The sequence below is a fragment of the Taudactylus pleione genome, unplaced genomic scaffold (assembly GCF_031769625.1).
Source record: "Taudactylus pleione unplaced genomic scaffold, aTauple2 ptg000128l, whole genome shotgun sequence".
NCBI lineage: Eukaryota > Metazoa > Chordata > Amphibia > Anura > Myobatrachidae > Taudactylus > Taudactylus pleione.
Window position 1 is genome coordinate 3,171,832 of NW_028284530.1, and position 26,724 is coordinate 3,198,555.

Consider the following 26,724-nt stretch of genomic DNA (forward strand, 5'->3'; position numbering starts at 1 on the left):
GTCCGTCCTGCATTATGTGCGGGGAAGGAGAGCGATTGCACTTGCCCCCACCCCCTGAATACTAATACACCCACACCCGGACACCGGTGCCACCACCCCCGGACACCAGTGCCACCCTGCACAGCATGCAAACACATAATATTTTTTCTTTTATGCAAGAAGAGGGTCTGGCCACACTTCCCACGAGTAGGCCACGCCACCTCCCAGTATCAGGGCCTGGCAGAGCTGACGGCTGCCCTGACCACCACACCTGTGAATCTTCAAGATATCCGAAATCAGCCCTGTGGTCAGACCACAATTTGTATAGAATGTGAATGTAATAAATAAGAGGAGGTAGTTGAGCTGCCATAAATGGTTGCCGGGAGCTGGCTGTATTCATGTTTTTACTGTAACTACTTCATGTTTTATGTAATCACCTTCTGTCTCTAATCATTCCAACTGTATTGCACCACCATAGCTGCACAGAAACGCCAGTAGCCAATGGATGCTTTAATATTAGTGACTGATCAGATTTATGCCTTATAGAAGCCCCAAGTACTTTCTCCACCAGCAACTACAAATGTTATTCCTCTGTCTTATATATCAAGAGTTCCCAACATCTCTCAACTTACAGGGCCATCTTTATCTTCTGTTTCATGTCACTGTATGCTATTTATTTGTATCATTATCCCATGGGCGTTTCTAGAGAGGAGGGGGCCCGTGTGCAGTCTCCGACACTGGCCCCCTCCTCTCCATAAGGCGGCCGGCCCGGAGTTATAGACTCTGGGCACTAGTGTGCCCAGAGTCTATAGTGTATGCACAGGTCACCGGGAAAATGGCCGTGGCGGCCATTTTCCAGTCGTTTTACAGCGCTGGACCACCGCGCCGACGTGGGACTCCAGAGAGGTAAGTAATATTATGGACGCAGGATGTGAGGTGCGGGGCCCCACTGGACCCAGGGGCCCCTGTTCCCTGCACACCCTGCACCCATTATAGATACGCCCCTGCATTATCCCTTCAACTATGTAATATGTTGGTGCTTTATAAATAAAGAATAATAATAATAATAATAATAAAAAATCAATATTATATAGAATGGACGGGCCTCACTGGATTTCACTCTTACCTGATTGGACATGAGTGTGGAGACACAACTATAAAAGGAATCTATTTTGTCAGGTTTAATAAGCTGTAAGGTGTCTTTGCTGGTGAAAAGATTAAGAACTTTTGGGTACCAGGTGTTCAGTAACTTCTCCTCTGTCTTTGCACAAGCCAAGGAAATGCTGGTTTTTAGTGACTCACACTCAATGGGTCCCTTCAATCTGCCGGCATGAACAATAATAGTTACAGAGAGGATGCAATCAGGTATTAGACACATAAGAACCTGAAAAGCAAATGCTGATTTAATAAGCAGTGTTTCTCCTTTAGGAAGAGCATCGGTTGCACTGGTGCCCCTAGTAGGCCCATTCAGTGTATGTCAAGGTGAGAGGCTCCTCAGCAAACAGAAAATGTTGCAGGAACTCAGATAAATCTGAAGAGACACTGTGCAAATGTGTAACCATCTCATCACAAGCTCAACACTTTAAATGTATACATTGTTTCCTTTTTTACCAACAATATTTCCTAAAGTATTTAAATTCAAAATATAGGAGAGGACTAATCTCTGTAAGTCATAGATGAGCCTGCAAGTGATCTTGCAGAGTAGAATGGTTGCACACTGTCCTGCAAAGCAGAAGAATGCCACTAAATATCCCCATGTCCATCACTTTATCTATTTCCAATGATCTCACTCCTCAAAATGACATTTTTTAAATCCTCCATAAAACAAGATGCATCAGTAAGGCTACTTCACACTCAGCAAGTATTATCCTCACTCCGCCAAACTGTGGCTCATATGCCAATGAGGCCAGCACAGATTTCTGCCCCTCTTCAAATGCCATCGTCGTGCTCCAATCACCCATGCAACTGTGGTGGAAATCAACGAGCACAGTAGCTAACCCAGGCACACAGTGCAACTAAATAGTAATTCTCCGTGTCTCAGTTGTTGATAATTACAACACTGATAATCTTATCCCCCCCCCAATAAAAACAAAAACAAACTCATTCCAACCTGTATCCAGCCAGATCGTCAATAAGCAGATTGGAAAAAGTTGTGTAGCCCAGATCCAGCACGGCCCGAAGAGCTGGATGGAGGAGATGAAGATTCTTACTGATCTCATTTCTTGCTTGGACAAAGCTCTGATGCCATGGTTTGGAGAAATCCAGACCCCTGAAGTGACAAAATAATGTAATATTAGATGATTAAGGAGTCTCACCTGCGGTGAATGAAGCATAAACCTTAACCAGGGGTGCCGATAGGGCAGGTGGTACAAAGTACCAAGTACGAGTCCAGGGGGGCACAGACACACACTTCATTTGTTTTGGTCACGTCCCCTCCAGCTTTGCTGTATCTACATAGTCCGACAGGGTGTGACCACCAGGGCCGTAGCTAGGGTAGTGCGGCCGGTGCCATCGCACAGGGCACCACAGGGCAGGGGGCGCTGTTTGGGCCTGTCAAATTTCTGTTTATTATCATTCTTGCTTGTAGCTTCCTCTAATTTCATCCCCAGCATCTCCTGGCCTCTCCTATCTGTTCCCTGGCCCTTCCCCATGAAGCCATGGCACTTTTTTGGGTGCATTATGTACCTTTCAAAAATGAGGGGGGCGCCAATGCTCTTTCTAGCAAGGGCACCAAAAAGTCTAGTTACGGCTCTGGTGACCACTATCCCCCCCTGCACACCCCACCTAAGTAATTTAGTCATTTGTTTTTGCACTACGGCCCTTAAAACATAACAATTAAGAACAAAGGCATTAATAAAACAAAACTGGGTATTAACAAACAAAGAAGTAAGGGCACTGACTTCAGAATTACACTCCATAGTAAAGTAGAACTTGCACATTGTTTTGTAACATGAATGTTGCTGATTTATCAATGCCTTATATGTGGACCATAAGTGGAAGAATTAATCTATCTGCTAAATTCAAATGGATTATAGGGATGAAAATCTGGTTATAGGAAGACCAGTAAAACGGGAATTACAAAAAGAGTCAATGTGGTAGATTATGGGCCTGATTCAGAGATTTACGCTATTGCAATCGCATCTCTGATTCCGCACGGAGCGCAGCTGTTGAAAATATGTCAATGTTTCCAAAGCTTACCCAAGCATAGGGACGCCCACTGCTCTATTCTCATATCCATCTGAGGACATTCATCAGCGTAAACATCGGTAACATCGACGCAGAACGGGCAGCCATGCAAGTCTGACCTGTCTCAAACACAGCGACTCTCCTGACACGCAAAGAGCTCTCATGCTGCGAAAGAGATCGCAGTGGCTAATTTATGCACGCCCATAAACGCCATTTAAACGGACCTGGCCTACCTGCGTTTGCCTGCTCAACCCCATTACCTCCCCCAAACACTGACTCCCTGTCACTCACTTTGCGAGTGAATCCTCTGTGCGAGCATAATCGTAAAACAAACGCTGCGCCTGCAAAGTGCGGCTTTCATACATGCGCAATGTCAAACAATCGCTCGAACTGCGTAAATATCGCCATTACATCCATCTCTGTATCAGGCCCTATGAAAGCATGAATTCAAGATTTTCACTGTCTATCATTTATAAACAGGTTTTGCTTCTATTACATAACAGAACCAGCATATATGTTGCTGAATGTTCTTATAAGTAGTTACTCACACAGGAAATTCAGGTAAGAGACCAGATTCTTCTGCTTCCAACCCTTTCACCTCTGGTTTCACTAGAATACTTTTTACTGAAGAGTGGAAACAAAATAAAATAATGTTGTTATGAAATCCATATACTAAAGGTGCCCATCCACTTGACGATTTTGACAGGCGATTGCACGATAACGACGTTGTTATCGTGCAATCGTTTGCAAATCATCCACAAATCGGGCAATTTAAAGTCGGAAACGACTAGCGATGCGCTCGCCCGCTGGTCATTTCCGACCTCTATCATCGGGCAGACATGCTGGACAACCTGATATCGTCAGGTTCAGCATGTTCCCAGATGATTGATGAGCCTGCACTGAACGTCTGCTCGTTCAGTGTAGGCTCATCACAGACGGAGAAACGACTGCACGATTACAATGTCGAAACCGTGCTCTTGTTTCTCCGTCGGCTAGTGGATGAGCACCTTAAGGGACCTGATACAATCTTTCCAATACAACAATGAAGTTACTTATAACAGACGAGCGTAGCAGTGAGCAAACTGAAGATGCTCCTCATTTATATAAATGTCCGTGACATGCAACAGGGTGATTTACTAAGAAATGGTAACTATACAATACTTGTAGCAACCAATTAGATAGTTGCTTTCACAGTGTAACATGCATCAGATTGATCAGAGCTAATCACTGATTGGTTGCTATGGCTTACTGGACATTTGCAATTAAGGAGCTTTCCCCTATCTCTTTACCAATGGCGGCCGCAGTGAGTATTTGGACACAGAGTGATTGACAGTCAAGGTGCGTTTATGGGAGGTAATGAGGGTGGGCTAGTCAAATGCGGGCATGTCACAAGCGTTTTGTGGAAGTGTGGCAGTAAGCGACTGTGTCTTTGTATGAAGCTTCACCGGCCTCTGCGGCTTAGTTCAGATGGACATCCGGAGCACCATAGGATTGCTCAGAAGTTCAATGACGCGTCTTTGTTCACAAGCGGCCGATTAGAGACGCAGCCAATAGGCATCTCTGTTCAAATTATAGCGGCTGCGGCATTAGTATAACTTCTCAGTACCACTGTGCAGAAAGGTGCAGCAGCGACGGGATTATCTTCCACCTCTGAACCAGGCCCTGAATCTTGTGCTATTACAAGAGTCTGGCTGAGCCCCCTGGCAGTAAAGAATATAGGACTCACCTAGGTGTCTCTTCATGCTCTTTTCAAAGTCTTGTGAAATTTCTTCTAATAGTTCTGCCACAAGAGCCTCCCTGTCCTTGCCCTTCTGAAGAGGCCTGGGTACCAGGGCCAGCATAGAGTTTAACCAGTACTTCTGAATGGGAACCACTGGGCTACACTCCACACGCTTCTTCATGTACAGGTAATTCATCTGAAAGGGAAGGACATACTCTGAGCAATAAAGAAAAACACCGGGGTAGATGTACTAAGCCTGGAAAAGAGATAAAATGCCAACCAATCAGCTCCTAACTGGTTGGTACTTTATCTCTCTCCAAGGCTTAGTACATCTACCCCACCACAGTCCCATCCTGATAGTGAAAGTTACATACAATAAAGTCTAGGACAATCGCTTGCACAGGAATGTAGTGCAAGCTAGGAAGATAAGGTGACACTGGGCCTCATGTACAAAGCACAAAGAAGATGAAGAACGCTGCACAATCTATTGGCCACAATTTGCAGGGACGCACCTGGATCTGTGCCAAGGTTATGTGTTTGCAAAGCAAGATGGTGTTATTTGCAGGGGAGTAGGATTACACTGGCCAATGGGAAGACTTAGGTGGCGTGGCAGCATTTCTTGCCAAGTATAAAGTAGGTGCATCACTGCTCCAAGTTTTGCAGACGCATTAAGATATATTTAATTTCACAGCGTCCAATTATTAAAACCAGAGATGAATGCAGATGGCCCATTTGAAGGGTAATTCCTTTATATTTTAATGGCTCACAGCTATTCCCACCCAGCAAAGCAAATAGATTTTTGGACAAGCTCTGAGCTGGTGGAGATCAGCTCTCGTCTCTAATCGCGCTTCAGCACATTTTGCCCAAAGTATAAATAGAATCTTGAAACAGTTGAAAGGCACAAAAAAAGGGCCAGAGTGCGTTACTGATCATAATAAAGATAAAATACAGTATATATTAATTCAATACTACTTACCCTGATTTTTCTCTGTTCACTGTTCATCTGTCATAAGAAACAAGACATCATTATTGGCTTTTACTTAAAATTACACAAAATCTTATTGTTTTGTGGATTCTGGTTAAAAAGGTTTTGAGTTGCAAATATAATGCAGAATATTCATGAAACGTCCATTGTAATCCATAACACCAATCAGATGTTTCATTTGTCAAACTGTGCTACAATTGACAGAGGACATGATTCAGAGGTGGATGGATTTAGAACAACGGGTGCAAGCACCCAATGTTTTATATCTGTGCATGCGTCCGAGACGCACTGCGCATGCTACCCGATGGTTACCGCCTGGCGGACGCATATCGGAATTGAATCGAGATCCATGCAATTTTGATAGGTTGGCTTTCATCGGCGTACATGTCAGTGGGTGTGTCGGGGGAGTGCCAGCATCAGGGACTGCGTTGAAAGACGCAGTTTAACTGGCACCGGTGGCCATGTATCGTCGGACATTCTGAGCCACCATAGGTTTGCTCTTTTGTCCGCTCAATGGTGCCACTTGAACTATAGATGGTCAGTTTTGGCTTGGATCTTCCCACCAAGTTCGAAACCCATTATGAGGCCAAACATCATCTTTCATGGACAAAACGTCATCTTTGTATGTGAAAGTTGTATTGCTTCGTTCTGAGGTTTGAACTTGGCGGGAAGATCTAAGCCAAAACCAAACCGTTCATCTCTGCTTACAAAGTTCCGCAGCCGATTAGATCCACAGCCAGTGAGCATCTCAGTAGGAAGGCCATAGGCTGTGGCACCTATGATCAGGCCCAGAATCTGATGGCTTACTAAGGGATAGAGCACCTATTGTACTCAGTGATCTGAGCACTGGGTTTTATAATGTCCCCCATAATATGTTTAGGGCTCCTGTTAAACACTTGATAGATGTGAATCAGGTCAGGACTCTACAGAGAGTGGATGTTAATTTGTGCTTTATTTATTATTATTTGGAAATAAAAGTGACTCCATCATGGTACTTTTCCCACAACTTCTCTTAGTAATTAAGTTACTATACGTCAGTGACTACTTGTTCTGGGATGTTGTTTCTCTATTTCATTACTTATATATTAATAAGGATAACTTACAGTTGATGGGAGTTGCGGTTGTGGGGGTCTGGGTCCTCTCTTCTTTTTCTCAGTTATGGTATCCTCATAGGCCTTTAATGCTTCCTTCATTCTACAACACAGAGGAAACAACATTCTGTGAACCGAGGACTAAAGACTGCTGGAGACCTATGAATGATGGTACAGCTGTATAGTCCCCCTGTGATAGACCTGCAATCATTACACAAAGCATCATACAGAACTCACATGATCTCATGAAGGGTTTTCTGCTGCTCCCGGCTCCTTTTGTACTTCATTAGCTTACTGTTGGTGGAGCTTGTGGAGGGAGCCGGAAGGGTAAGAGGAGGCAACTGGACGTGTAGACGCTCCGCAGGCGGAAAGTGGAAAGTTTTGTTGGAATCCATCTAAATAAACAAAATAACCACAGGCATAATACAGCAATCACTGCTTTATAGGCTATAGCCCATCTGTCATGACATGTTTTGAAACTCTACAAGCCTGGAAATGCACCCATTGATTTTTCACCATGACACCAGGTTAAACCATGCATGCCGTTGTATTTTGAGGGGATTAACACATATGAATAAAATTGACAGGAGGGCTTTGGGAGGACATACAGAGGTGTCCTCATACACTGTGGCTTCAGCCGCTCCAAACAGCCCCTCTCGGCTCGCCAGGTCCTGTGAGACTCTATGGGCCTGATTCAGAGTTGGGAATAGAGAGAGAGATAGCACTTAACTGTGTACCTGGACAAACCATGTTGCAATGCAAGGGGTGTAAATACATAATGTTTTTTTGCATGTAGGTAAATACTGGCTGCTTTTACATGTAGCCCACAAATACTGCACAGCTTTATTATTACTCTACAATTTAGATGTCAGTTTGGACACCTCCCTCCCAAACCTAAATCTCTCTGCACATTTTAAATCTGCCCCCCCTGCAGTGCAGCATGGTTTCACCAAGATGATCAGTTGAGAGAGATATCTCTCTCTATTCTCAACTCTGAATCAGGCCCTGCATACGAAGAGCTATGAAGCAGCCGCGGCTTTTTCTCACGCCGAGTTCCGTTGCGCTTCATCTGTGACTTTGTACGCGTTGAACACTAATTCCTGTGCTGTTACAGTCACATTCCAGCCTCTGTAGTACACTTTGAGTGGTGTTTTTCTGCGTTGCAAATATGACGCAAAATTTAGAGAAAAAGATGCTACGCTACACCTCTTGTTGCGGCTCAGTCACGCCGGGCTTCTTGCGCCGTTTGGCGTATTGAGGCTTGGTGTATGAGAACACATCTGTAAATGAATTATAGGACAGGAAGGGGATCCAGCAGGGACATCAGATGGTAAGGACACCCGAACGATAGCACCCTGGGATAAGGACACCAGGTGATACCCCTTCAGGCAGCTACGTCACAGCCACAGAGAATGATCAGATATTAATGTCGATAATCCTCCATGTGAGAACATGTGAGAGATGTCTGACAAGAGAAGGACACCTCAAACAACTGGAGGCATAATGGAGAGTATGTGGCAGGTACTGGAAATGGTGGAGATACGTAAAAAAGTCTGGTTGACATTAAAAGGCTGATTCTGAGTGGGACGCACCCACGTCCGTGTCTTTTGGCGGTTGCTCGTCTGTGACTCGCAAATGCCGCTATAAGTCCTTCCCTGGTGTACATCCAGACGCTGAAATCATGCTCGGAGCATCTTTAGATGTAATCTTCAGTCGCACCATCGAAACTTGCACCAGCCCTAAGGAAGATGCAATCTCACTGTCTATGACTATGGCCTCCTATGTGAGTGGCGGTGACTCTGTGTGCACGCTATCTGGTTACATACACAATCCAACTTGAACACATGTGCCGAAGAAAAAAAAAATCACTTCACTACATCCGACATCACCAATGCGTCCGACTCACAATCAGGCCCTAGCTGCCTGAATGAGATTGTGGCTGCTCTAACAAAGTATTTGAAAGACCTGCACAGAAACATTGAGGAGGTGGGTACAATATCTACCTGTCCGAATTCACTAATATCACATCCTGGAGGTTACCTATATGCAGGATGTTTTTTTAAAAACAGATTGGTTAATATTGTTATTAACTTATTTGTTATGTTTACAATGGCAATATTTATGCAATGCCATTTTACAGAAGAAATGTACCCTGAAATATGGCATCCAAGCACATTCACCTTCACATAATAACAATAGATTTCATGATTACATTTTAGTGACTCTGGCTGGGATGTATATATGATGGGCCCAGAGTGTGCTTTGCCCATGGCACATACCCTGCACTCTAGAGTAGATTGTGCTAAAACCATATTCCAGAACTATGACATAGCATATGAAGTAGACAGCAAGGACTCCAGCACTGGGTGCACAGGGGCCAAACAAAAACTTGCACTGCGCTACTTTTTATTGGTGCCTAATATAAAAATTAAATAAGTACATAAAATCGAAATAAAACTATTTGGCACAGGCCGTAACTAGCCATGGGGTGACCGATGCTGTTGCACAGAGGGCCTGATTCAGAGCCGCTCGTAAGCGGCCGCTCATTCGTTCCGAGCGATGTTCGCACATCTGTGCATGCGTACGGTTTGTAATACGCATGCGCGAACCAGTCAGTGCGGCCGAAAATCGTTAGTTCGCTAAATAGCGAATGCCTGCTATTTTGAGTGACAGGATAAGGCGTATGTGGGTGGTAACAGGGGAAGGTGCTTGAAAACGGGGAGTGGAATTCAGAACGCAGGCGTGCTTAAAGGTCAAAACGGGCGTTTTAAGGGTGTGCATAATTAATACAGCAGCGTCATCGACCACGTCACCTGGTTGTTTTATAGTCAGAACTGCTCGCAATATAGTGGTAGGAAAAACCAACCACAAGAATAGCGAGCAGTTCATACGCTGTTCGATGTACTCGATTAATCAAATAAATAGCGGACATGACGTATGGTGCGAGCGGCAAGGGGGTGTATTTTTCAAAATTTGGACCGCAAGTTTTGCTCGCTCGTTCAGACATAGAGGCGTGAACAGACCGCAAAGAGCGAACGGTTCATTTGAATAGCCACCCCTTTTTTTTTTGAACGAACGACCGCAAATAGCGAGCGGCTCTGAATGAGGTCCAGAGTGCAAAGGCACATGCCCCATAGACCTTGCTCCTGGCTAGCAGGCTCCAGATGGCCACCCTGCACAGTATATGCAGCCGATCGGACGTCCTGAGGCTGCCCAATCAGCGATGCACTTACCGGAGCTGCCGGTCACGTCCCAGTCATAACGTTGCGTGCTCAGGAGGCGGGGCCGGCACAGGTTACAATTGTGCCTTGTTACGGCTCTGATTTGGCAAGTAGATAAAAAGTAAAATGTTTATAATATCAAAATGTTTTATGGTGCCCACACACTGTCAGACATTTTGCACGATTTGCCGATTTCGACACATCGGAACGTCAAATCATGCAAAATATGTGCAAATCTTGAGTGTCCACTCACGATCACGATACGCCTACCCGGGGGTCGTACATCGCATCTCCAGATCTTCCTTCCTGCTGGTAAGATCTGGCAATCTCGTTAACGATGCACTGGAAATAGTTAAGTACGCACGATAGGTCGTTAGTAGATCGTTTGTCAAATGAATACTTTATGCACGATATCTTCAGTCCAGGACTGCCAGGGAGCTGCTGGGGAGTTCAAGGGAAATAATTAACGAAATTGTACCGTTTGCGAGTCGTTCAGTGTGTGGGCACCTTTAGTTGGAACCTCAGATTTCAGTGACCTAGAGTTAGTATGTTCCCATATTTTATTGCCTAAATGCAGGAAACATCACTACAGGAGAACCTGACAAAGGTTGGACACTCAGAAGTTCAGATTCCCTGTCCTTAGACACCAGAAATTAAGAATACATCCAATATTTAAGACGTTGAGACCCAGTGATCTATTTGTGTGCAGGCCATGTTTATATCATAATGGCCAAATCCGCTTGGAAATCCTTCAAAGGTACAGGGGCATATTTATCATCATCAACATTAGGTTGTGACGTGATGGCTATGCCACAACTCGCAATGCGGTAATGAAAATTACTACATGCATTTATTAAAGCTGGGGCACTGGAACAAAGCTTCCGATAAGAGTATGTCATAGTACAGGAGCCTTTTTAGTACCTGTAACTTTATTTTCCACCACTATTCTTCAGATGAATCCAAATTTAGAGAAGAAATTTAAATAAGTTTATATAACTGGTTTGCACTATTTATCACCTGTAGGTTACATTGCAGTTCTGTTTTTTTATTATTATTTTTAATTATGGAAGCCATAGACATACTATTTAATTTTCTAATTTATTGATATATTGTTTATAACGGCTTTAGTTTGCCATACCAGCAAAGACTATTATGACCAATTAGGAAAATTTATCCAAAGTTAGGACAACATATTAGTGTGCTAGACCACTCATGCAACTACCATATCTTACATCAAAATCTGGACCAAGAACATGATTCCTGAATGGACAGGAAGGAAACATATGGTTAGCTGATAATAAACCTCAGAGCATGTATGTGTGTAGCCATAGGCTGATCAGGGACAGGGAAGCTCCTTGTGGACTTGTGAGATCTGGTTGATCAATGAGAGCCGCAATAGATGTGGTAGATGGTCAAATTTGTCACACATCTGGTGGTTCACCAGTTGGGCCAAATAGCCAGAAGCGACATTGTGTAGCTGAACCTGAGCAGTGCGGTGAGGTAAATGGCTGGGGAGGCACTGGCTAGTATCAGAGCCAGATTTATAGATATATATATGAACCAGAGGGTTCATGTGGGCATTATACAAAGGTGCAGCAGTATATAGTACTGGAAATTTGGTGAGTTTTGATCATCAGGGATGTGTGGAAAAGGAAGACAGAGGAGCAGTGCCTCATCTGCCATACACCTTTTACTCCAGAGACTTGACTATAAAAATTATTGGAATAATACAAAGAAGATATTTATCTTTTTTTTTTTTTTTTCTTATAATTTTTATATAAGATAGCTAAGTAGTATGACAGGAAAGGCTCTGCCTCATCTGACAGCACATCACTGAACCTGAGGCCATCTGAGGAGCAAAAGATATTTCTGAGGCCAATATAAGCTCTTGGTCAAAGAACCATTTGGGAGAAACGGTATGGCATAGAGAGGTATACAACTGGTTTCTGATGTAAACATCTGTGATATTTAGATTTTGAACAGAGACATGTCTTACCGCTAGTGTTTTGGCTGTATATACAATTACTGTGTTTAAAATATTGTACTGTCATAGTACAACATATTTTTTTACCACTATACAACAATAGTGTCCATAGAATGCAACACAAAGAGACAAAAACATAGAAATGACTCTCTTGCTATGGGTTTATTAGGTTACAATTTAAAGGGCGGATGGCGATCTATAGATTGCAACCGAAAATAATGAGTCCCATTATGTCAGAAATGTATATTTTACTAGGAACTAATAATTTATATATATATATATATATATATATATATATATATATAATATATCTATAGCTAGACTGCCTTTGTATGTGATCCCAATTTCACATTGCTGGAATTAAAATACAGTGTGTGCTTTCCTAAATAAAACACGGACAATGAAGTATATTATAGTGCACCCCTTGCACTATAATATATCATATATTTAGCTACAGGTGCAGCCATGTATTTTCCTGGGATACCTTAACCAGGTACTTTTCTATCAGCAACGTAACCTAGCAAAGGTGTCACTAGTTACTGTTAGTTGGAAGTAAAATGTAAGTGAACAAAAGTTCTGTGTGCCCACATTATTTAGTGGCGGTGGACTTACCTGCCCTGACCCTGCTGGAGGTGCCTCTGCTCCCAACAACTTGCCCGGCTCTGGTCCCCTGTCTGACATTAAACAAGCCGGTTGCCATGGCGACAGGGGCACGGCGTGTACAGGGAGGTGCTACTGTTTCATTTAATTGGTGGGCGGGGCTTCCCTTCAGTCACACCCTCTCCCGGTCTATCAGGTTGCACTGTAGCTGCTGTGTAACTGCTGCTGCCCCCTGGTGTTCTGATGAGGACTCCTCCTGTGCGCTCAGGCTCTGAATAAGATCTTTTCAGGCAGGCAGCTTGCGAACACAGGCAAGCCGTGTGGTTGCTATTACCGCACATGGCTGGCGTACACTGGCATTGCATTAGACAGGCGTTGTGGTGTGACATGGATTTGTTAAGATCGATGTACTCAGCCGGTTGTTACCCGTTATAGAGTACTTTTTTGGCCATGTGAGAGTAATTAGTTTAATAACCTCTGTAGAAACTTAGCATGCATTGGCGTTTTTCGTTCGTTACATAGATATCATGCCCCCCAACAATTCAAATAGAGGAAGACGTAGGGGCCCATTTATCAATGATCGCTTTAGCTCTGCAATCAGGCTGGGGCGTTTCTAGAGAGGAGGGGCCCGTGCCGTGTGTAGTCTCCGACACGGCCCCCCTCCTCTCCGCCCAGCGGCAGGCAGCGTGCTGAGCTGTGCGCGGCCAGCGCCAAAGTTACAGACTCTGGGGACTAGAGTGTGCCCAGAGTCTAGTGTCTGCACAGGTCACCGGGAAAATGGCCGTGGCGGCCATTTTTCCTGTACTGCGCATACGCAAACGACGGGAAAATGGCCACCGTGACCATTTTCCAGTCGTTTTACAGCGCCGGACGCCCACGTGGGACTCCGGAGAGGTAAGTAATATTATGGGTGCAGAGTGTGCGGGGCCCCAGGGGCCCGTGTTCCCTGTACACATTATAGATACGCCCCTGCAATCAGGGCATGCCAGTAACGCCCATGATCGCATTGCAATCATGTATCATCCGGGACATACAGGGACAAGGGCTCCAAAAGCAGCCCGTCCCTGCGATGTCTCCAGAGAGCTGCCAGCCAGTGCCGGGGGTGCTGCGCATGTGCCATCCCGTGGACTGCACATGCACATCCGCCAACACCATGCACATAATGTCCAACACTAGACGATAAGTTGGACGTTATGAACGATATCGTTATCGTTCATCCCATTCAATATCGTCCAGTGTGTATGCAAGACATCATCGCTCCTGCAGATATCTTTCTACTTCAGGGTCCATAGGGTTCCACAGGATACCTTGGGGTATAGGTGTGACGTCAGTCGCTGGGCACCATAGAGTTAAGCTTTTCAGCCTCCCAGGATGCACTAGGGTCCCCCTCCTATACCCCGCCCCCGAGCCAAGGCACCTCAGTTTAGTTTGGTGCCCGGCCGGCGTCGGGTGCACCTGTCGGAGTGGGGGCTAGAAGAGCCCCTGCAGCTTTCTTCAGTGCAGCTGTGGCTGCACATCTGGATGTACAGCATGGACAGTCAGTCCTGACGTCCATGCTGTCTTCCCTACACCCCCGCCGGTACCAGAACGCCGGTACCGATCCGGGGATGCTGGTGAGCATCTGGGGTCACAGCTAGCGGTGACCCCAGATGTTCCGGACCATGGCCGGATCCAAGGGGGACAAAGGTAAGCAGCGGGGTCCCGCGGTGGGTCCCCGCTGGTCACATGGTCCTAAGTCCCCAGGCAGGGGGCTCCCTGGGGACTGGCTGCAGCGTGGAGCCAGGCGACCAACCTGCGCTTTCCACTACCCCCTGGGACAGCGGACCGCAGCAGAGCGGTAGCGCTGCGGCGTCCCAGGGGTTAAATGCATGCCAGGGGAGCGTGCCTTCCTTGTCTCACAGCCGGCGCCTCCCCCGCTGCACACAGCCCTCTCTGCATGCTGCCGACTGGTCCTGTGGCAGCGCTCCTCCCCCAGGCCAGCCTCCTCTCTGCTCCTCGGCGGCCATCTTCTCCAGAACGCATGGTGAACGCTGCTGGAAGCGCTGGACGGAAGCATTGTGGTCTGGGTCCCCCCGCATACCTCTCCTCCGCTGTGGCTCAGGTCTGTGTATGCAGCGCTGTGTCCTACCAGGCCCTGTGTCTGTGTAGTTGAGTGATCAGCGCTGTTAGTGCAGGAATTGTTATTTCTCTGCATTGTATGTGACTGTGCTAGCGCTGCCTGTAACTTTTCTTCTCTAAACTGTCAGCTTTATTACTGTCCCTGTTCTTTCTGCTAAAGCCCTTGCGGTGCGGTACTGCAGGGTGGTCTCTCGCCTATTTAATACTTAATTGGTGAGAGAGGTCACATACGTGGTGCCATCATGTCTGAAAGTGATTTTCCCCTCCGGCTACAGTGTACCACGTGCAAAGTACCGTTAGCGGAGGGGGAGGGTAGCGCGGAGGGCCTTTGCCGGCAGTGTTTGTCCATGGCGTGGCCTATTACGGTTACAGCACCAGTACAGGAGCCGCCCTGGGCTTGTTTCGCTCAGGTGTTAACAGCTTTAGTGGGCCAGTTAGCTCCGCAGCCCGCGTTTACTCCGATGGGTTTGTCCCAGCAGTCTGTGGTGTCGTCACCCATGCAGGGGTTCCCACGACAATTGGTGGTACCCCACAGTCTCCCTATTTCCCTGCTCCCGGGTTCTCAGGAGCCAGCGTGGGTTAACTCCCTGACGAGTTCTGTACAGCACTTGTCGGATGTGTTGCAAGGGGAGTCTGTGATGCGGCCTCAAAAAAGGCCGGTGGCGTCTCTGTCCGCTCCTTATGAGGATGACGAAGGGACGTCTGATGATGGGGAGATTCTGGATCCTTACGATCAGGAACCTCTCCATACTAAGGACGCTGATGCTAAGTCCAAAGTATATATTCCTGGACTTATTCGGGCGATCCGCACAGCCTTGGTGATTGAGGACGAAGTTCCCCCAGCGGCTAAATCTAAGTATGCCTTTTTCAAAGATGTGAAGGGCGATGCCACAGTCTTTCCTCTTTCGGGTCAGTTGGTGGACCATTTAGAGGAGGCGTGGAAACAGCCTGGCAAGCGATACCAGCCGCAGAGACGCCTGGCGGTGGCTTATCCGTTCGCGGATAATTATTTTGCTAAGTGGGAATCCCCTCCACAGGTGGATTCTCACGTGACCCGTCTTGTCCGTAGTGCCACATTGCCGATGCCATCCATGTCCTCCCTTAAGGATGCTACGGACCGCAAGGTAGAAATCTGCCTGAAGTCCGCTTATTCCCTTGCAGGGGGGGCAGCACGGCCGGCTATGGCCATTTGCTGGGTTGCCAGAGCGCTGGGCGGATTCATTAGAGGCTTCTTTTGAATCCGACTGTCCGGCCGAACAGGCGGAGTTGATTGGCAATCTCCGTGATTCGGCCACCTACATCAACGAGGCGGCTCTAGACATTAGTACTCTGGTGTCTAGAATTTCTTCAGCAGCGGTAGCTGCTCGTCGCACCTTGTGGCTGCGATCCTGGAAGGCGGACGCAGATTCCAAGAAAGGTCTGGAAGCGTTGCCGTTTACCGGAGAAGTTCTCTTCGGTCCGGATCTGGATAAGATTGTGGCCACGCTGGCGGCAGCCAAATCTGCTTGTCTCCCGTCGGCCGCTGCTCCTTCTGGTTCTGGACCATCGTCCTTTCGGTCATCTAGGGCCCAGGGCAGGCCCAAACCACAGTCGTTTCCTCGACAGGCTGGCCCTAAGAAATCGGTCAAGCCCCGGAAGCAGGCATGGAGTACCAGACGTCCGGCCCCCAAGCCAGATGACAAGCCTGCGGCCTGACGGTCCGGGCCTCCCTTTGGGGGATCCCAGGGTGGGAGGCCGCCTGCTACAGTTCGCCCAGTGTTGGTCGACCACTACGACAGACACTTGGGTTCTGGAGGTGGTTTCCCACGGATACGCCCTCTCCTTCCCTCACAGATCCCCGGCTCGCTTCTTCACCACGGGTCTACCATCAGACCGGAACAAGGCTACGGAGCTGCGGAAGGTATTGCACACTATGCTCCAGGCTGGAGTTATAGTGCCTGTTCCATTCTCCCAGAGGGGCCAGGGTTTCTATTCAAATCTATTTTTGGTACAGAAACCCAATGGGTCATATCGTCCGATTCTCAACCTCAAAGCACTCAACAAGTCTTTGCGGGTCCCGAAGTTTCGGATGGAGACCCTACGGTCCATCATTCTGGCGCTGGAACCTGGGGACTACATGGTGTCATTGGACATACAGGACGCTTACCTGCATGTCCCTATTCTTTTGCGCCATCAACAGTTCCTCAGGTTTGCAATCCGCAGCGACCACTTCCAGTTTCGGGCGTTACCTTTTGGCCTGGCAACAGCACCACGTGTTTTCACCAAGGTGATGGCGGTCATGGCGGCTTCTCTGCGGCTGCAGGGAGTCCGCATGTTGCCGTATTTGGACGACCTGTTATTGGTGGCAGGATCTCCAGAGCTCCTGTTACGCCACTTGGACCTGACCATTGCACTGCTGCAACGGCACGGCTGGCTAATCAACTGGCAGAAGTCCACTCTAATCCCGTCTCGGAGGATTCTGCATCTTGGAGCCTTATTGGACTCGGGACAGCAAAGGATCTTCGTGACGGAGGACAAGATCTCTGCTTTACAGTCAAGGGTGCGCAGTTGCCTGCACAGCCGCCGGGTGTCCTTACACTCGGCGATGAGGTTACTGGGCTCCATGGTGTCGGTGTTCGACATGGTGGAATACGCCCAGTTTCACTCCAGACCTCTGCAGCACCTGATCCTGTCCAAGTGGAACGGGCTGCCTCAGTCTCTGAAGTCCCAGACGATTGTGCTCACCCCGGAGGTTCGCCTGTCCCTTGCGTGGTGGTTACAGACGACCCACCTCAACAAGGGACGTCCGTTCTGGGTTCCAAATTGGGTCCTGTTGACAACGGACGCCAGTCTTCGGGGCTGGGGAGCCGTTTCGGGTCCACACTTGTTCCAGGGCAGGTGGACGCCGACAGAAGCGGAGCTTCCAATAAATATCTTGGAACTCCGTGCGGTCTTCAATGCTCTCCAGCAGGCACAGCGGTTTCTCCAGGGTCGCCCGGTGCAGGTCCAGTCGGACAATGCTACCACCGTGGCCTACATAAACAGGCAAGGAGGAACTCGCAGTCGGGCGGCTCTCGTAGAGGTCTCTCGGATCCTGGTTTGGGCGGAGTGCAATCTTCCGGCCATATCAGCGGTCTTCATCCCGGGAGTGCTAAATTGGGAGGCGGACTTTCTAAGTCGCCAAGACGTTCATCCGGGGGAATGGTCCCTGCACCCGGACGTTTTTCAACTACTGGTGGACAGGTGGAGTCTTCCAGAAATCGACCTCATGGCGTCCCGGCACAACAACAAGTTGCCGGTGTACGGGTCTCGCACAAGAGACGAAGGGGCGTCTCTGGTGGATGCTCTGTCCGTCCGGTGGACGTTCCGGTTCGCATACCTGTTCCCTCCGGTCTCCCTTCTTCCACGGGTAATCCGGAAATTCAAACAGGAAGGAGGGACGCTCCTGTTGATTGCTCCAGCGTGGCCCAGACGGCACTGGTTCTCAGACCTTCAGGGTCTGTCCGTGGACAGTCCTCTGCGGTTGCCGCTACGACCGGACCTTCTGTCTCAGGGTCCTTGCCTTCACCCGGACCTGACTCGGCTGTCTTTGACGGCGTGGCTGTTGAGACGGCCATGCTGAGGTCCCGGGGGTTTTCCAGCTCTGTGGTGCGTACCATGTTACGAGCTCGGAAACCGTCTTCCGCGAGGATATACCATCGCGTGTGGCATACGTTCTTCCAGTGGTGTCGACCGAGAGGTTATGCACTGCGGGAGTTTCGTCTGTCTCGGATTCTCGCCTTCCTGCAAGCGGGACTAGATCATGGGCTTCGCCTTGCTTCTTTGAAGGTATAGGTTTCGGCCCTATCTGTCTGGTTTCACCGTAGGATTGCTACAATCCCGGATGTGCGCACCTTTATGCAGGGTGTTCTCCGCATTCAGCCGCCCTTTGTTCCACCTGTGGCGCCTTGGGATTTGGCTGTGGTCCTGAGGGCTCTCCAAGGACCGCCGTTTGAACCACTGGGCTCAGTGGATCTTAAATGGCTAACAGCTAAGACTGTTTTCTTTCTGGCCATTGCTTCGGCCAGACGTGTTTCTGAGTTAGGGGCTCTTTCTTGTAGACCCCCTTTCTTGGTTTTTCATGGGAACAGGGCAGTGCTCCGCACTCGGCCCGAGTTTCTTCCCAAAGTTGTTTCCCAGTTTCATGTTAACGAGGAAATAGTTGTTCCGGCCTTTAACTCACCGGGTCTTTCCGTGGGTGAGGCCTCTTTGGATGTTGTGCGGGCCTTAAGGACTTATGTTGACCGCACTTCTTCGTTTAGGAAGTCGGATGCTTTGTTTGTCCTCTATGGCTTCCGTAAAAAGGGTTGGCCTGCTTCAAAGCAAACTTTGGCAGCCTGGATCCGTATGGCTATTTCTGAAGCTTATCTTCATGAAGGCCTACCGGTCCCACCTTCTCTGAAGGCTCATTCCACTAGGTCTGTGGGTCCTTCGTGGGCAGCTCGACGTGGTGCCTCGGCAGTTCAGATCTGCAAGGCTGCTACGTGGTCCTCTGTCCATACCTTCGTGAGGTATTACAGGTTTGACACCTTCGCCTCTCAGGATGCTTCCTTCGGGCGGCGGATTCTCCTTTCTGCACAGGAGCGTCCCCACCCTTAAAGGATACTGCTTTGGGACATCCCCAAGGTATCCTGTGGATACCCTATGGACCCTGAAGTAGAAAATATGAGATATGGTAAGAACTTACCCTTGTTATCTCTATTTCTACGAAGTCCATAGGGTTCCACAGGACTCCCGCCCTGTCGCACCTGTGCTGCAGATGGGCTTTGCTCTGGTCACCGGTTTTCCGTCTCCCTCTGGTGAGAATGTGATTCTTGTATGTGTCCAGATCTTTTTTCTCTCTCTTCCTTCTCCTCCGGCCTATGGCTTGATAACTAACTGAGGTGCCTTGGCTCGGGGGCGGGGTATAGGAGGGGGACCCTAGTGCATCCTGGGAGGCTGAAAAGCTTAACTCTATGGTGCCCAGCGACTGACGTCACACCTATACCCCAAGGTATCCTGTGGAACCCTATGGACTTCGTAGAAATAGAGATAACAAGGGTAAGTTCTTACCATATCTCATATTTTCATCACCCATACTTGCAGGGCAACATGACAATATCGTCAGGTTCTGCAAGTACGGGGATGAGCGAGGGTGCCGTCACTGAACCATATCGTTAACAACAGTGTGTATGCTCATTGTCGTTAACAACTTTGAGTCCGGCAATGCAGGGGAAACACTTAACGATATCGCTCACGGAGCATATCATTACGTGTGTATGAGCCTTAAGTCTAAGCTGTCGCAGACACAGCGGGTCTCCAGACATGCAGACGGCTCTCCTGCTGCGAGCAAGAACGCAGTGGCTGATTTATGAACTCCCATTTAAACAGTCTGACTCCTCTATTTTTATACCCAGCCCCTTTACCTCTGCTAACCGCTGACTACCTGTCACTCACTTTGCAAATTACTCCTCTGTGAGTGTAATCGTGAAACAATTGCTGCATGTGCGCAGTGCGACTTCCATGCGTGCACAATGGCTAACAATCTCTCAATCTGCGGAAATATCAGCATTGCGTCCACATCTGAAACCGGCCCATAGGGCCTCATTCTGAGTTGTACCTTATATGTGCATTGCAGGAGCAATGTGCAAAAATGCTAATGCCGCAGGAGGCGTCTGTAGGCTAAAGACACCCACTGCTGGCATCGGATCACCATTGGGCAGCCATCAGCCATCTGAGTAAGCCTAAAATCACTCAGAATAGCCACCAGAACTCCTCTGCCAGGACCAGAGGACCGCAGCCCAGCCCCACCTGCAGCTTAGGAGGCACCAGAGGCAATCTCGCAGACACTGATCGGCACATGTTACGTATTGCGCCGCTCCACTTTCTCCAGATGGGAGAACAGCTGTCATCTATGTCGGCACTTTCACCTACTCCATCCTAGCTGCAAGTGATACCACTAATAACGGGGGACACCTCAGCATATGCATGATTCAGAATATGGTGTAACTCCGGTTACATGCCCACAAAACTCCCACAAGGTGGTTTTCTTCCATGAGTACGTCTGACACACAGAAATGCCCGAGGACGGAGAGTAACATCTGTGTTGCGTCCAATTCTAAATAGCAAAAATACGCAGAGGCAGATGTTCGCTATGGCACATGCACATTTTCTAACACTCACTAGATATGGCTGCTTTCAACATAGAGGGCCAAATGTAATAGGGTGAGAGTTTAGAAAATGTGAGAGTTTAGCAGTAACCTCTCACATTGGTTGAGTTTTCTCTTCAAAATGGGAAAACATCTGAATGAGATTTTAAAGCGTGAGAGTTTTCTAAGTCTAAAAAAACATGCACGTTCACTCTGTTACTTTGTTTTTGGACTCTATTACATTTACAAAGTTTAAAAAGTGTCAGAAACTCTCACTTTTCTAAACTCTCACCCTATTACATTTGGCCCAGTGTCTTTACCTTCTGTCCCTGCATACAAGTTACTGCTTGGCGCTAATTTCTGCTGTAAATTTCCAGGGTTTTTTGTAAAAAACCTCTGACATAGAGGAATAATCTCTGATATTTTTATCCATGTTTCCCTAAGTATCTATGGATTTAAAAACATGATAGCATATTAAAGAGAGATGCTGCTTGAATGTGTACATATATATTAGCATATACTCTTATCCAATGTGATTTTGTTATGGAGAGACTTTTTAAGCTTGGGATTGTGCATTACAATTTCTCTTTGTTACTCTCAGCTACAGTATCATAGGAATACTCATTATGTAAGACTGTGCAGAAGATGCAGTACTTCTTGTGTCCAAGGTGATGGGCTTCAGCACCTGATCCAGACAGTTCAGTGGAGGCTGTAATGACTAGGGTGGGCAATAGGCAGCCCTCCAGCTGTTGTTAAACTACAAATCACAGCATGCCTTGCAATAGTTTTAGCATTACCAAATAGCAAAACAGTGGCATGGCATGCTGGGATGTCTAAGTTCTCCAACATCTGGAGGGCCGCGTATTGCCCACCCCCACTAGACAGTATTGCCATCATAAAAAAATGCTCAGGCTCCCAGGAACCAGCTCGTAAAGTCACTCCTGTTGCTACAGTGTGGGTGACTGATACGCTTAGGACAGTGGCCCTGATTCATAGCCGGACGCTCTGACAGAGCGCTCGCTCTGAATCAGGGCCGTCCCTCTTACTGTTTGGCCTCCTGGCCGCTCGCATAGCTGTGGGTGACCACCCACAGCTATAGCGAGTGTCCAAAATGATGGTCGCGATGGTCAAGACCATCGCGACCATCGGGCTTGCGACGAGACCCTTGCGGTAGGGTCTTGCTGCCGCAAGCCCTGGAGTGCTTTTGGCTCTATCAGAGTGATGTCAGTGGGGCCGGCCCCAGACGGTAGGCGTTCCCATGGTAACGCCTCCGTCTGGGCAGCCACGCCCCCGGCATGCCCACCAAAGGGGACGTGCTGTCAATCACCATCAACAGCACGCCCCCTTTGGTGCGAGACCCATAATGACGGCTTGGCCGTCATTATTCGGGTCTCACGCATGCGCACAACGGAGCCGCCTCCGTCGTGCGCATGCGCACTTGGGCAACATCGACCCGCTTGCGAGCGGGTCTGAATTAGGCCCTGTGTTTCCCAAACTCATTCCTCAGGGAGCAATATCAGTGCATGTTTTCATGTTTCCTCACAGAATCACAAGTGAAATAATTAGCTCCACCTGTGGACCTTTTAAAACGTGTCAGCCAGTAATGAATACACCTGTGCACCAACTAGGAAAAATGGAAACCATGCACTGTTCATGCACCCTGCGGAATGAATTGGGAAACTCTGCCTTAGGTAGGGAGTAACTGGGGCTGTAGATCAGCCCTGGCAGCCTCCCCTGTACGCGCGCGCTTGCAAAAGGGGCATGATTACATTTCACGCAGGTGTGCCACTAGTCACAGGGGGCCTGGCCTCGCGGCACGCCCTCCGTGTCTTAGTATCCCGGCCAAGCAGAGTGCCGGGAGGTGGTGCTGCTCAGCAAGGATTTAAGACCGGACCGGACCATCATGTGCGCCGTGTGCTGCACTGTTGCCATCTCGTTCCTCCCCCTGGGCTCATACTATGAACTCCAGCAGGGGTTAGAGGATAGGGACACCTCCAGAGTCGGACAGGTGATTTTCGCCCTGTGCAGCGGCAGCTGCACTTCTTGAGCCGGCCCTGATTCCATCAGCCCTTCTAGCTTTTGCCAGTAGTGCCAGATGGCCAGTCCTGCCCTGGCCTTAGAAGAAGCAATTTTGTGGATATCAGGATTGGTGGCTTTAATCTCTTGGAGGCGGTGTGGAACTCCAGGACACCCTGAAGTGGATTACTCCATAAAGTCTTTAGATAAGAGCTGCACAACAGTCACCAATATTTAACTTTATAGAAGTGTAATCCCGGTTGATAAGTTTAAGGGGTGGTCTCCTCCCATCCTTAACTCTTTAGTATATTTTCTGTACCATTTGGAGCTGAACCTAACGCTCCCGATGCCAGGTGGCCAGCTGTGTCCTGATATTGTCACCAGTTAGTCTGGGAACAAAGGGATAGTCATACCCGTCTTAGCGTTAACCAACCCTGCCGATAACATCTCTTTGGAACAAGCTATGGTTAGTCCAAAAGGAGGCAAAGGGCCCGATTCCGTGGTGGATTCAGATGCACCTGTTGCTGCATCTACTGGCGGTCGCCCGTCTGTGACTTTATGCAAATGCCGCTACACAGTCCATCAGTCGCACTATTGACACCTGCACCAGACCTACAACAGGTGCAGCTGCTCTGTCTATGGCCTCCTATGTATGCGGCTGTGCTTCTGTGTATGCAGCCACTTCCACTGACACGCCCAAAACATGCCCAGAACACGTCCATTAAACAACATTACTAGCCCTGGACTTTTCCAAAACGTTTATGATGTCCTGCATCTCAATGGCAACAGTGTAAGCCATGCGCCATATGAGTTTTTAGAGATTTTCAAGCATTCACAGTTGCAAAAAAAAAAAAAATCGATCAACTACGTGAATATCGATAGAGGGGCCCCCTGACTCCCAGACATTGATAGTATCCAGATATATATCAAGGGGATGTAGGAAGACCTAGAGGTCAAAACGCGTTGGGGGTTTATGTGTGGACTCAACGAGAACTCCATTTTGTAAGCATCGGGGCCATTTTTTTTCCATCTACATCCCCTTGATATATATCCGAATACTATCAAGGTCCGGGTGTCAGTGGGCCCCTCTGTCTATACCTATGGTATGAACTGTTCTTATTTTTGTTCTTAATTGTGATTCTTATATGTACTATCAGTGTATTTGATTGTACACTAACATCATTGTGTTATGCCCTTTTATAAGGGTAATTTTCTTAAATTATTGTTTTTTATACAATAAATTGTTTTATTCAGCCGAAAATTGATGTACAGTGATCTGTGTTTTTCATACAGTGAGTTATAGGTATTATTGTATGAACTCAGGGTTGAAGCGCCATTGAAATATCCACGATTCTTGTTTATATCAGTGTTCATTTTAGTCCTTTTTTGGGTGATAGGACTGTAGGCAGGGTTCGGGGCACCCCGTGCCAGCTCTTCAAAGTGTGCCCTCACAGCTGCGGCGGTGGTGGTCCCCAACCTCCCGATTTCGCCACCCGCGGGCCACTTCGGCCCACGGTTGGAACAGCGGGTCAGTACTATCACACTGAAATCAGGATGCGGGGGGGGTGCTAGAGCTGGCCCTGACTGTGGGATATTTTTGTGCCACTCGATCTTAGACCCTTGGTGCACCCATCGGTTATAGTGCCTCCTTTTCTTGAAAATACGTGAATATCGGAATTGCGTTCATCTCAGAATCAGGCCCAAAGCCTTTGTGAGCTATGAAGGATTACATGCTGCATTTGGTGATTTGGCTTCAAACCTCTTATTAAATATACGGGGCAATTACCTTGTTGAATAAATTAATGTAATATGTTTTATGTGTTCACTATAATTCCCTCTATCTAGTACTAGATTGTGGCTTCGAATAGGATGTAGGCATGGCCATCAGAAGCCGCTGGTTAGCAAACATCGATGTTCCTGATCCGATTGGAGTACTTCTTCCATTGAATAGTGGGTTTTCGATCATTGCCAGCCATCAGATGCTGCTTTCCAATGCTAGGCTTCTTTTTCAGCTGCAGCCCCCCAGGAAGTGGTGTCGTAGCTCAGCTTATGTGCGCATGCACCAAGCTCTGACTGCTTCTGCGCACTGTACAACCATCAATGGTTATACCATGAAATGGTTTTGATGCAATGGCTACTAGCCATCTCATTGCTTGATTTAATGTCAGAGACCTGGCAACGATTTAATGCCTGGGATCCGATTTTCATCCTTAATATGAAAACATCCAGTGTGAAAAGTATGCAAATGTATTTTATTTCACTGTATAAACGACTAATACAAATTTTCTTTTGCAGGAACGGTTGTATTTTTTATGACTGAAATCAATGCAAATTGCAGCCTCATCGTACAACACTGTCTAAGTGTGATTGGTGTCACTGACTGAATCTATTCTAATGTATAGGAAAATACTAATGTCTCTTTGTTGTAGTCAGCATCACGACAGTCATAATACCAACAGCGACGTCCCAACTGTCAGAATCCCGATAAATCGCAGAGGTAAGTAATGGGGTTAGGGGGAGAGTTAGGGTTCTAATACAGAAATCTGTTGGGATGCCCCTGACCGTCTGGTTCCCCTACCCAGACATGTACCCAGACACCCCTCCCAGACATGTATGGCACCATGTGTTTCTGTTTCACTCAACCTTGTTAGGTACAAAGAATCACCCATTGTGATTTCGGCAGGACAGTCCTCATTTCAGGGCTCTGTCTTGCCGTCCCATCCAGGACTTAATTGTCCTGTGTGCTGAAGGTTTGCGAAATATGTTGAATTTTCTGATTCTCTGCATGGAGGGGGAATAATGGACAGCTTAACGTTCACTCCCTCACCCTGACAAGGAAATGGCCTCATAGCAGCATGGCAAGGCCCGCTATCCCAATACATATAACTGACATGTTGGGGTTTATAACACAGGGGCAATATAAAATGTTGCTATGGGTAGGGCTGCCCATAAGTATTATGGGCCTCCTAACAAATTTTTGATACTGGGACACCTCTCTGCAGCCTTGATGCCCTGGAAACATTACAGTATAAGTAGAGATCCTTAGTGGCATTAGCCCATCCCCATTATACAAAGCGTGTCTCAGGAGGGACTGATCTTGCAGAGATTGGTAGACTAGTGTTCAGAGGCAAATTGCCTCTTGGCACTTTCGTATTTGGTGTAAGCGCTCCAGAATGACAAGCACACAGCATACCGGGATGCAAAATGGGTATGTGATGTTAGTGGTCACAAGACAGCTTCTTCGCATCCTGGGGCAGACACGAGGCTAAAGTTATCTTCTTATTCACTTATTATTCGGGCTCCAGGTTCTTATTCAGAACATGTTATATTAAAACCATTAAAATCAAGTTAGATCACTAGGTTAACATTGTATAAACAGAAATTGTCTCCCTTACACAAATTACAATTGGTTTTTTTTTGCCTGACCCAACAAGATTTTGGTCTTGAAATAGGGTGGTACACGGCACAGGTACTAATTTTATTGATTTGAATATGTAGCTGTAATTGTTGTGCAAGGGTTAAATAGCCTTGGTTGACAAATTTGACACTTGGAACCCACAGAGGGTGGTCAATTACACGTGGCCCACTAGCAATCTGCCTTGACCAAGAATAAGATGGAGCAATAATAAAGAGTGAAGAAGTTGGAGCATGAATAAGAAGCTGACCGAATAAGAAGAT

General features: G+C 47.5%; 1 protein-coding gene across 1 annotated transcript in view; it reads right to left on the reverse strand.

Annotated features, from left to right (window-relative positions):
* DNAH12 (dynein axonemal heavy chain 12) overlaps positions 1 to 12,859 on the reverse strand; it is a 168,684-nt gene extending 155,825 nt beyond the window's left edge. Inside the window, exons 1-8 of the mRNA XM_088472684.1 lie at positions 12,779 to 12,859; positions 7,199 to 7,356; positions 6,974 to 7,064; positions 5,862 to 5,888; positions 4,892 to 5,081; positions 3,714 to 3,789; positions 2,090 to 2,248; positions 1,106 to 1,301 (exon numbers count right to left, since the gene is read on the reverse strand). Coding sequence (XP_088328810.1) covers positions 1,106 to 1,301; positions 2,090 to 2,248; positions 3,714 to 3,789; positions 4,892 to 5,081; positions 5,862 to 5,888; positions 6,974 to 7,064; positions 7,199 to 7,356; positions 12,779 to 12,847 — 966 coding nt within the window. The 5' untranslated portion in view covers positions 12,848 to 12,859. The remainder of the gene's footprint in view (positions 1 to 1,105; positions 1,302 to 2,089; positions 2,249 to 3,713; positions 3,790 to 4,891; positions 5,082 to 5,861; positions 5,889 to 6,973; positions 7,065 to 7,198; positions 7,357 to 12,778) is intronic.
* Between the last annotated feature and the right edge of the window lie 13,865 nt (positions 12,860 to 26,724).